Here is a 12760-nt window from a genome sequence, read left to right as displayed (position 1 = left end):
TCCCTCCTGTGCTCTCCACCTCCTCCCATGTTCTACGCTGCCCCCCTGTGCACTTCACCTCCCCCAATGCTCTCTAGTACCCTCAAGTGCTCTCCAGCCCCCCTGTTCTTGCCATCTCCCTCCTGTGTTCTCCACCTCCCCATGCTCTACGCTGCCCCCCTGTGCCCTCCGCCTCTCCCCCTGTGCTTTTCACCTTCCCCTGTGATCTCCACCTCCCCCCATGCTCTATGCTGCCCACCTGTGCCCTGCGCCTCACCCCCTGTGCTCTCCATCTCCCTCCTGTGCTCTCCACCTCCCTTGCATGCTCTACGCTTCTCCCTGTGCCCTGCGCCTCACCCCCTGTGCTCTCCATTTCCCTCCTGTGCTCTCCACCTCCCCCCATGCTCTATGCTGCCCCCTGTGTCCCTCCCCCTGTGCTCTTCACCGCCCCCCTCTTTTAGCCACCTCCCTCCTGTGCTCTCCACCTCCCCCCCATGCCCACCGTCTCTCTCCCTGTGCTCTCCACTGCCCCCATCCTCTACGCCAGGGATCCTCAAACTACGGCCCTCCAGCTGTTGCGAAACTACACATCCCATGAGGCATTGTAAAACTCTGACATTCACAGACATGACTAGGCCTGATGGGAATTGTAGTTTCCGAACAACTGGAGGGCCATAGTTTGAAGATCCATGCTCTACGCTGCCCCCAGTGCTCTCTAGCCCCCCAGTGCTCTCTAGCCCCCCCATGCTCTATGGTCCCACCTGTACCCTCTGCCTCTCCCCCAGTGCTCTCTAGCCCCCCCAGTGCTCTCCAGCCCCCCATGATCTCCACCTCCCCCATGCTCTACACTGCCCCCTGTGCCCTACGCCTCTCTCCCAGTGATCTCCGCCTACCCCCTGCTCTCTCCTCCTCTTCTCATGCTCTCTGCTGCCCCCCTGTGCCCTCCACCTCCCCCCAGTGCTCTACAGCCCCCCAATGATCTCTGCCTCCCCCCTGTGCTCTCCACCTCCCCCCGTACTCTCTGCCCCACCCTGTGTTTTTGCTTCCCTTTGTGCTCTCCAACCCCCACTCCCTGTGCTCTCCAGCCCCCCATGCTCTCCGGCCCCCTTGTGCTCGCCTCTTCCTCTCTGTGTTCTCTGCCTCTCCCCTGTGCTCTCTGCCCCCCATGCTCTACGCCTCCCCCCCACAGTGCTCTCCAGCCTCCCTGTGCTCTCGCCCCACCCCATGTTCTCAAGGTTCTTCCCTGTGCTCTCTGCCCCTCGCTCTTTCCCTGTCCCCATCGCCCCCCGCACTTTTGCTGGGTTTCCCCCTCCCCTCTACAGGGGGATTCATCAGGATGGAAAGTGGGAAAGGGGCCGGTTAAGATGTCATGGGCTGCTCATTCCAAAATGCCCGGGCCTATTTTTTTGTCCCAGTCTGGGCCTGGTCCAAGGATTTCCTCCCGATACCTAATGGCAGTCAGGGTGCCTATGTCTATCCTATAGAGGTCTGTACATCCCTCCCTGGATATGAGAAAAGTGAGGGATCAGCCCAGAACTACACGGGAGGAGCTTGTAAATGATCACAAGGCAGTTGGGACCACAGTCATCAATCAAACCATTGGTAACCAGTGGTAGCTGGTGTTTTGTTTGGGGGGGCAGCAATTGAACCCCCCACAGTAACTCATACCCCTCTGTCCACTGGTCGGTTCACCGGCACTTACAAGGCATCTGAAGAGCGCCGGCAGGGATTGGGCATCCAGGCATCAGCGGGGACCAGACGGCTTTTCTCCTTCTGGCTTCCGCTTTGTGCCTCCCCCCCTCCTCCTAGGCATCAAATAAGATCGTCTGTCCTTTCAGCCAATCGGGTGACAGGTATCAGACCTGCTTCCCAATTGGCCGGGGAGGAGGATCAGTTTTGCAACAGCAAATTTTAATTTGCTGCTGGAAAACACCTGGGTGGTCTCTGGACGCATCCTCTGCGTCCTGAGCCCCTGGCTCTAATCAGGTTCTTAACCACTACAATACAGGGCACTTTCACCCCCTTCCTTCCCAGCCCAATTTTCAGCTTTTAACGCTCTCGCAATTTCAGTGACAATTGCGTGGTCATGCTACGCAGTAAATTTGGAAAAAAAGCAATATTTTCTTTTTTCTATTTTAAAAGAAATCCAATAAAATCAAATTTTGTCCTAAATTTAAGCCAAAATGTATTCTGCTACATGTTTTTGGTAAAAAAAATTCTGTTAAGTGTATAATAATTGGTTTGTGTGATCACGGACATATGTACGGAAATGATCACGTACATATGTGTGCAGGTGATCACGTACATATGTGTGCAGATAATCATTGGGACATGTGATTTTAGTGGGACATATGTTTTTTTATTTGGGGACATGTGTGTTTTGGGGACATGCGTGTTTACACTGTGTGGTGACACTAAACTAGTGATCAGTGAGTAAAAAGCTGTAAAAACAGCTCATACTCACTGATCACCAGCCGGCTGCAGCGATCTGCTCTCCTCTTCTCAGCGACGACTTCCGTGTGAGGAGAGGAGAGCCGATTGCCTAGCAACCGGCTGTTTGTTTTGATCACATGACGACTGATTGGACACGGCTGTCATGTGATCAGGAGGGCCAGTCACAGAGCCCTCCTGCCAATCCGAGATGTGCCGTGTCCGGGTGACACGAGCGCATCGGATCGCGCCGCTGAGCGCGCGATCCCCCTCCTTCTGAAGGACGTTCCTGAACGTCCAGTCAGAAGGAGGCGGCTCCCACCCGGCCGTATATGTACATTGGCCGGTTGGGAAGTGGTTAAAAAAAAAGAAAAAACCTACCCACTGTAATTCATACACCCGGTGTCCTGAAAGGGGTCAGACGCATGAATAGAGGGCGGCTGCGGCAGCCATTGATATATTTGTGCCATGCATGGATCTATCCATTACCATCTGGGGGGGTGGCGAGGAGAGAGGGGGTTGGGGCCCGGGCGCCCCTAATGGATGGGTCACCCCTGTTAGTAACACAATACTCCGCCATGGATTGAAATCCTGCAACACCCACAAGGTCCCCCTCCTCAAGAAGGCACATGTACAGGCCCCTCTGAAGTTTGCCAATGAACATCTAAATGATTTAGAGAAGGATTTTGGGATAAACTTTGGTGGTCAGATGAGACCAAAATTGAGCACATTGGCTCTCAACTAGAACACTGAAGACGGGTCCTGGATGGGTCTTCCAGCAATGACCCAAAACATACCACCAAGGGCAACAACGGATTGGCTCAAGAAGAAGAAGCACATTAGGGTCATGGAGTGGCCTAGCCAGTTTCCAGATCTATAGAAAATTTATGGAGGGAGCTGAAACTTCAAGTTGCCAAGCGACAGCCAAGAAACCTTAAAGATTTAGGGAAGATCTGTAAAGAAGAGTGGACCAAAATCCCTCCTGAGATGTGTGCAAACCTGGTCACCAACTACCAGAAACGTCTGACCTTTGTGCTTGCCAACAAGGGTTTTTCCACCAAGTACTAAGTCATGTTTTACTTGGGGATCAACTCAATTTACAACTTTTTTAATGTGTTTTTTCTCTGGGCTTTTGTTTGATAGTCTGTCTCTATCCTTTAACCACTTAAGCCCCGGACCATTTTGCTGGCCAAAGACCAGAGCACTTTTTGCGATTCGGCACTGCGTCGCTTTAACTGCAATGTGGCTCCCAAACAAAATTGACGTCCTTTTTTCCCCAGAGCTTTCTTTTGGTGGTATTTCATCACCCCTGCCATTTTTATTTTTTGTGTTATAAACAAAAAAAGAGCGACAATTTTGAAAAAAAACACATTTTTTACGTTTTGCTATAATAAATATCCCCCAAAAATATATCAAAATTTTTTCCTCAGTTTAGGCATACTCATGTATCTTATATATATTTTTTTTTTCCCGCAAAAAGACATCAAGAATCATACCATACTGCTCTATATAAGAGCAACATCTCTCTACAATGCGAGGTACTTGTCTGTAGATGGGATTTAAACTTAAACGAAGGGTGCCGCTATTCTTATGTTGAAAGCTCAGTTCTTCGGAATGGGACAACTGAAGGGCTTCAAGAAGACGATCTTCTCCATCGTCTAGCTCGGTTATGCAATCCACAGAGAGAGCCCCCTAAATACAACACAAATGCATAAATCGAATTATTTAAGACCCTTGAAGCAAGTCTATAAAGAATATGTAACTAGTTCAGATATGTACTTGCTCTCTAACATGGACCCTAACTGTGATCTCTCAAGCTTTCGTTCAGAAATACCCAGCAATCAGTTTGATGACCCTTGTCTATGAGCCATTGGGGTGGTTCCCTCTGGTTCTGCCATTTGCAAATGATGCATATCTTGACCTGTGTGGGGCCAATTCGTTGCAGTGGTACTGTGAGCTCCAAACAGTACTATGACTTACCCCTCGGGGGCGTGTCCACGACAGGCTGGACTCTGCCAGGGTGGGGTAAAGAAAAACTTAGCATTGGTTACTCCGACAGCGGGCCTGTGCGCGCAGTCACGTAGTTGGAGGATAAAAGGAGCCACCTGTTCGATGGCTCCTAGGCAGAGCAAAAAAAATCCACCCGGACCGATTACAGTGCTACACAGGTAAAAATACACTTATGGCAATAGGCTTTGTTTTTTGGCTTCCTATTAATCATATACATTGGAGTGGAGTTGATCCCAATTCAACTAACATAATATATGCTTGATCCATTAGAATCATTCCGGAGGCTAAACCCAGCAAAGCCCTTATCTGCTTCATCAATTGAGGATTACTAACAGTGGACATATACTTTATTAACCTTAAAAAAGCTTTGCGTGACTAACACAGCGATTCATGATCTGGATTATAACTCGTATATTTTGATACACACCTATGGCTGTATAGGTATGTTAACCCCTCATTAAAATTGATTAATGTACCACACTTTTCTTTTCTCTCCAATTTCCCCCCCCCCTCCCCCTTTTTTTAATTGTTTTTTATTTATTTCTTGTGTTCCCCCTTTCCCTTCTATTCACCTCCCTCCCTCTTTTTCTCCCCCCCGCCCCTTTATTTTTCTGTGTGGCCCATTATATCATTGCATTATCCATTATCTGTAAATTACATACATTTTATTTTCTTCCTTATAGTTGACTCTGTACACCAAACCTCCCTTGTCAGCCCTGGGGGTGTTAAACCCCTAATAGTGGGAGCCACCGGTGCTCTATTTTGGCCCGTTTTTGGAGTTTCCAGCGGTGAGCCGTATGCTTTGTAGTATTAATTATATTTACAATAAATACTCCGCAAAATGTGATTTTGAGATACATTTTTTTGCACTATGTTAATAATTTTGACAATGTGTATTTAACTCTAGATTTGTACCAAGAAATTTCCTGAAGAAGCGACTTTCAGTCGCGAAACTAGTTGAAATATACGATCAACTTGGACATTAGTCGCTGTACCCTGAACTTTCCTATGTTAGGCCTTTTTCACAAGGGGCGGATCAGTAATGATCCGCCCCGTGAAGATCCGCTCGCTCAGCGGGGATCGCTCCGTTGTCCCCGCTGAGCCGGCTGCGGACAGGGCGGTCTCCGCACACTGTGCAGGGACCGCCCTGTCAGATCTCCGCTCTCCTCTATGGGGATCGGACGAACACGGACCGTGTGTCCATGTTCGTCCGATCCGCTCTGCAGACGGATAGAAAAATAGGATTTTCCTCCGTCTGCAGAATCGGACTGTTGCGGAGGCGGACGAAATCGGGTGTCTGCGGATGCTCATCTGCAGACACCCGCTATCCCATAGGGATGAATGTATGTCCGTATTTCATCCGCAAACGGATGGATGAAATACGGACATACCATCCGCATGTGTGAAAGGGGCCGGAGGTCGGGGTATCATTTGATTGTACAATTGTTTATTGTTACTATGTTGATTGTCAACAGCTGTTTTTAAATTCATAATTCTTTTCAAAATAAAAGTTCTTTTATTTATATTTGTTGTTTCCATCTGGGTATAAAAATAGTCCTCGATTCCATTGGGGGGTGCATGGTTGCCTGCTGTCGGAGTAGCCCATGCTAAGTTTTTCTTTCCCCCTTGCCCCTTTGTTTCGTGTGTGAAAAGTGTGACGTGCATTTGTATTCAGAGTCAGTACTTTGTAGAACCCCCTTTCACTGCAATTACAGCTGCAAGTCTTTTTTTGGGGATGTCTCTACCAGCTTTGCACATCTAGAGAGGGACATTTTTGCCCATTCTTCTTTGCAAAATATCTCAAGTTCTGTCAGATTGGATGGAGGGCATCTGTGAAAAGCAATTTTCAAGTCTTGCCACAGATTCTCAATTGGATTTAGGTCTGGACTGTGACTGGACCATTTTAATGCCCCGTACACACAATCGGAAATTCGGTCAGCAAAAGACCGATGAGAGCTTTTGGTCAGAAAATGCGACCGTGTGTATGCTCCATTGGACTTTTGCTGGCCGAATTCCCACCATCAAAAGATTGAGAACATGTTCTCAATTTTACGGTCAGAAAAAGTTCCGATCGGAAATTCCGATCGTCTGTACAAATTCCGACGCGCAAAATTCCTATGCATGCTCGGGAACAATTAGACGCATGCTCGGAAGCAGTGAACTTCATTTTCTTGGCTTGTCGTAGTGTTGTACGTCACCACGTTCTTGATGGTCGAAAGTTCAGCGAACTTGCGTGATTGTGTGTATGCAATGGAATGGTTTAGATCAAAGCATATTCATGTGTTTTACCTCGTGTGTACGGGGTATAACACATGAATATGCTTTGATCTAAACCATTCCATTGTAGCTCTGGTTGTATGTTTAGGGTCATTGTCCTGCTGGAAGGTGAACCTACGCCCCAGTCTCAAGACTTTTGCAGACTCTAATGCCGCATACACATGACTGGACTTTCCGGCAGACTAGGTCCGACGGTATTCCCGAGGGACTTTCAGCAGAGTTCCAACGGACCTTCCAAACGAACGGACTTGCCCATACACGAACGGACTTAGTCCATTCGTTTTGAATGTGATGACGCAAGACGGCACTAAAAAAGGAAGTTCAATAGCCAGTAGCCAATAGCTTCCCTTGCGTCTTATTTGGTCCGTCGGACCAGCATAAAGACAAACGGTTTTCTCTTCCTAGGAATTGAGTCTGTCGGACAGATTTAAAACATGTTCTATTTCTAGGTCCATCTGATTTTTTTTTTATGTGAAAAACTATCAAATTAACCCACACATGATCGGATTGTCCAACGGACTGATTCCGTCGGACCTAGTCAGCCGGAAAGTCCGGTCGTGTGTACGCGGCATAACAGGTTTTCTTCTGAGATTGCCTGTATTTGGCTTCAACCATCTTCCCATCAATTCTGACCAGCTTCCCCGACCCTGCTGAAGAAAAGCAACCCCACAACATGATGCTGCCACCACCATGTTTCACGGTGGGGATGGTGTGTTCAGGGTGATACGCAGTGTTAGCTTTCCACCACACAACGTTTTGCTTTTAGGCCAAAAATTTTGGTCTCATTTTGGTCTCATCTGACTAGAGCACCTTCTTCCACATGTTTGCTGTGTCCCCCACATGGATTCTCGCAAACTGCAAAAGGGACTTCTCATGGTTTTCTTTCAACAATGGCTTTCTTCTTGCCACTCTTCCATAAAGGCCAGATTTGTGGAGAGCATGACTAATAGTTGTCACGTGGACAGATTCTCCCACCTGAGCTGTGGATCTCTGCAGCTCCTCCAGAGTTACCATGGGCCTCTTGGGTTCTTCTCTGATGTATGCTCTCCTTGCCCGGCCTGTCAGTTTAGGTGGACAGCCATGTCTTAGTAGGTTTGCAGTTGTGCCAAACTCTTTCCATTTTCCGATGATGGATTGAACAGTGCTCCGTGAGATGTTCAACGATTGGGATATTTTTTTATAACCTAACCCTGCTTTAATCTTCTCCACAACTTTATCCCTGACCTGTCTGGTGTGTTCCTTGGCCTTCATGATGCTTTTTGTTCACTAAGGTTCTCTAACAAACCTTTGAGGGCTTTACAGAACAGCAATATTTATACTGTGAATAAAGCGGGAGTCCGCCGGGAGTTCTGCCGTTTTATTTTTTAAAAGCCAGCAGCTACAAATACTGTAGCTGCTGACTTTTAAAATAGTGACACTTACCCGCCCAGCGCGCCCGCGATGTCGGCACCCGAAGCCGATCTCTCGATTGTCTTTCGGGTGCTGCCACCACCGCCATCTTGGGTATGGGAATCAGGAAGTGGAGCCTTTCGGCTTCATTTCCCGGTTCCCTACTGCGCTTGCGCGAGTCGCGCTGCGCAATAAGGATGGTCCCTGCGGTCTCTGGGATCCGTGTGTTTCCAAGCAGGCAGCGGGGGACTTTCGGAAAGGGGCGTACCTTCTGCAGAATCTACGCCGGAAGTGGGCGCAGATACCTGTACTGTACAGGTACCTGCACCCCCCCTCCCCCCTGAAAGGTGCCAATTGTGGCGCCGGAGGGGGGGGATTCCAATGAGCGGAAGGTCCACTTTAGGGTGGACCTCCGCTTTAAATTACATACAGGTGGACTCTACTTACTAATTAGGTGACTTCTGAAGGCAATTGGTTCCACTAGATTTTAGTTAGGGGTATCAGAGTAAAGGGGGCTGAATACAAATGCACGCCACACTTTTCAGATTTATTTGTAAAAAAGAAAATTGAAAACCGTTTATCATTTTCCTTTCACTTCACAATTATGTGCCACTTTGTGTTAGTCTATCACATAAAATACATTGACATTTTTGACTGTAACATGAAAAAAATTAGAAAATGTTAAGGGGTATGCATACTTTTTCAAGGCAAAGCAAATTACGTTGAAGATTTTTTTGAGCCATGATCGAGACATCGACAAAGGGATTTTTTTTTATACATGGACCTTTTGTGTTGTGTGTGTGTGTGTGTGTGTGTGTGTGTGTGTGTGTGTGTGTGTGTATATATGTATGTACAGTGCCTTGCGAAAGTATTCGGCCCCCTTGAACTTTTCAACCTTTTGCCACATTTCAGGCTTCAAACAAAGATATTGGTCGCCAGGAGATGGTTAACAAGTGATGATGGGGACTCCGCCACGGTACTAGAGGCAGCCCTTATGGGCTCGTATGAGAGTTTATCCTACCTGGTGTATAGGGGTCCAGGGGCCTCTCCTTCCCTGACAGTCTCCATGCGAGTAACGGTGCGAGCTTGGGACAGGGCGCAGGTCTTGATGAAGAACGGGGGGGGGGTGCTGGTCGCCGGACGCCCCTCTCTGGTTTAATCCCAGGCTGCTGCATTTTGGTGCGATTCCTGACCCGGTGATATGGGCCAGGGTTGGCATCAAACAACTCATGCACATAGTGGGGGGGACTAGGCTATACACTTTTGATCAACTGAAAACGAAATACAATCTACCGAACTGGTATTTTTTTCGCTACCTCCAGTTGAGACACGCCTTCCTCACCCAGTTCGGTTCTGATGCTTTGGAGCTGGGTGTGTCTCCCCTGGAGAGGGTGCTGCGGACGGGCGACCTTTTGAAGCCCTTGTCCGCAGTCTACAAAGAGCTGTTCGTTGATAGACCCAGTGTGGTACAAAAATGTAGGGACACATGGAGTGCTTTGGTGACGGACTTTGGGGGGGAGGACTGGGACGACATGTGGGCCTATCCTTTCCAGACTCTGGTGTCGGCCAGAGATAGACTTATTCAATATAAAATTCTATACAGGGTACACTACACACCTGCAAGGCTAGCTGGCATGTATGGTACAAGTGCGGCGGGGTGCTGGAGGTGTACGGAGGACCGAGCTGGCTTTGATCATATATTTTGGCAGTGCCCACAGATTAGGGACTTTTGGAGGGGAGTGACGGACACCATACAAACTGTCCTCTTGGTGCCGATTCCTCTTACGGTCGCGGTTTGTTTGCTGGGGCTGGTGGAGGAGTTGGCTCCTAGAAGGGCACAAAGGACTATGATATCTCTGTCTTTGTTCTATGCGCTAGATGTATACAAAAACAATTGGGAGGACTTTACCACTGCCTGTTTTCTCTTTAAAACATGTCTGTTGATCACACTGCAAATTGAATATTCGCATCCCGTGACGCTGAATGAATCCTTTACGGTGGGACTTCTTTTATGGTGGAATGTCGTATCCAAAGTTGCAGTAATTGCGACTGCAAGCTATTTCTGACCCTCTAGACATACGTCTTTTTGGGTCACGTCCATCTGGTAAGCCTGTGCTCTCTAAGGTGGTGGGAGTTTCACCGGGTGAAGTCATTTCTGGTCATATTGAAGTGATACGCTTGTGGACACCGAAGTCTATTGGGACTCACACTTTCTATTTTTTCTATGTTGGAAGTTTGATGTTTTTCTTGAAAAAACTTTTTTTATTTATCTCACTTCACACTCACGTGGACATTCACTGTATCATTTTTTCTTTTTCTGGATTATTTCACTGTATTATTGAATTTTTTTCTGTTTATTATGATATATGCTTAGTTTTTTTGATTTATATAGACTTCATTTGTCTATACACTTATTATTATCATTCTTCACACATAATGTGATATATTTTTTTATATTTTGGGTCACATTGCATTTGTTTGTTACAGATATATATACACATTATTGTTCAATTATTTCTTGCCAATCATAAGGGCAATATTTACATATACTTGGCGCTTACACTTTTACATTTTTTGTTCTATTCGCGTATAGCCAACCTGCTATATTGGAAAAGGCCTGAACCACCTATTGTGTCCTATTGGAAAAGCCTGATTAACAAAGCACTTCCACTTTACAAGGCCACGTACCTTAGTAGGGGATGCTCCAAAAAATTTGAGAAAGTGTGGCAGGGCTGGCTAGACGCCAAAGATACTTTGAATTAGTTTGCTGAGTGGGGAGAGGACTCCTGGATAGCCAATAGGTGCACGGGGCAGATTGATGCTATGAGCTCTATGGGTCTTTCTGTTGTGCATTCGGAGTCAGGGTGCATCATTACTTTTTGGGGAGACAGTTTTTATCTGTGGGATACGGCTGATGAATATGTTCTGTGATTTGTATTTGACTGGGGGGCTGCACAGGGGTATGGGGGTGGGAGGGGGGGGGGTTCTGGGTCATATGTTTGTATGTGTTGTTTGTGTTGAAAAACTGTTAATAAAAACAAATTTACAAAAAAAAAAAACAAAGATATAAAATTTAAATTTTTTGTGAAGAATCACCAACAAGTGGGACACAATTGTGAAGTGGAACGAAATCTATTGGATATTTTAGCAAATAAAAAGCTGAAAAGGGGTGCGTGCAAAATTATTCGGCCCCTTTACTTTCAGTGCAGCAAACTCACTCCAGAAGTTCAGCGAGGATCTCTGAATGATCCAATGTTGTCCTAAATGACTGATGGTGATAAATAGAATCCACCTGTGTGTAATCAAGTCTCTGTATAAATGCACCTGCTCTGTGATAGTCTCAGGGTTCTGTTGAAAGCGCAGAGAGCATCATGAAGACCAAGGAACACACCAGGCAGGTCCGTAATACTGTTGTGGAGAAGTTTAAAGCCGGATTTGGATACAAAAAGATTTCCCAAGCTTTAAACATCCCAAGGTGTGCAAGCGATCATTTTGAAATGGAAGGAGTATCAGACCACTGCAAATCTACCAAGACCTGGCCGTCCCTCTAAACTTTCAGCTCAGACAAGGAGAAGACTGATCAGAGATGCAGCCAAGAGGCCCATGATCACTCTGGATGAACTGCAGAGAACTACAGCTGAGGTGGGAGAGTCTGTCCATAGGACAACAATCAGTCGTACACTGCACAAATCTGGCCTTTATGGAAGAGTGGCAAGAAGAAAGCCATTTCTCAAAGATATCCATAAAAAGTCTCGTCTAAAGTTTGCCACAAGCCACCTGGGAGACACACCAAACATGTGGAAGAAGGTGCTCTGGTCAGATGAAACCAAAATAGAACTTTTTGCCCACAATGCAAAACGATATGTTTGGCGTAAAAGCAACACAGCTCATCACCCTCAACACACCATCCCCACTGTCAAACATGGTGGTGGCAGCATCATGGTTTGAGCCTGCTTTTCTTCAGCAAGGACAGGGAAGATGGTTAAAATTGAGGGGAAGATGGATGCAGCCAAATACAGGACCATTCTGGATGAAAACCTGTTGGAGTCTGCAAAAGGCCTGAAACTGGGACGGAGATTTATCTTCCAACAAGACAATGATCCCAAACATACAGCAAAATCTACAAAGGAATGGTTCACAAATAAACATATCCAGGTGTTAGAATGGCCAAGTCAAAGTCCAGACCTGAATCCAATCGAGAATCTGTGGAAAGAGCTGCAAACTGCTGTTCACAAACACTCTCCATCCAACCTCATTGAGCTCGAGCTGTTTTGCAAGGAAGAATGGGCAAGAATTTCAGTCTCTCGATGTGCAAAACTGATAGAGACATACCCCAAGTGACTTGCAGCTGTAATCGCAGCTAGGGATGAGCCGAACACCCCCCTGTTCGGTTCGCACCAGAACCTGCGAACAGACCTAAACTTCGTGTGAACTTTAGAACCCTATTAAAGTCTATGGGACTCGAACGTTCACAATCTAAAGTGCTAATTTTAAAGGGTAATTTGCAGGTTACTGTCCTAAAAAGTGTTTGGGGACCCGGGTCCTGCCCCAGGGGACATGGATCAATGCAAGAAGAAGTTTTAAAAACGGACGTTTTTTCAGGAGCAGTGATTTTAATAATGATTAAAGTGAAACAATAAAAGTGTAATATTCCTTTAAATTTCGTAGCTGGGGG

The 12760-nt window shown here is 46.8% G+C and overlaps 1 protein-coding gene across 1 annotated transcript in view; it reads right to left on the bottom strand.

Moving 5' to 3' along the window:
- LOC143948006 (rho GTPase-activating protein 6-like) overlaps positions 1–12760 on the bottom strand; it is a 203079-nt gene that overhangs the window by 82336 nt on the left and 107983 nt on the right. The window contains exon 5 of the mRNA XM_077465170.1: positions 3906–4101. Within this exon, the coding sequence (XP_077321296.1) occupies positions 3906–4101 (196 nt within the window). The remainder of the gene's footprint in view (positions 1–3905; positions 4102–12760) is intronic.

Source organism: Lithobates pipiens, unplaced genomic scaffold (genome assembly GCF_037356315.1).
Source record: "Lithobates pipiens isolate NorthernLeopardFrog02 unplaced genomic scaffold, aLitPip1_a1.2 Scaffold_1, whole genome shotgun sequence".
Classification (NCBI taxonomy): Eukaryota; Metazoa; Chordata; class Amphibia; order Anura; family Ranidae; genus Lithobates; species Lithobates pipiens.
Note: the sequence above shows the minus strand (reverse complement) of the source record. Positions and strands in the feature narration are given on the sequence as shown.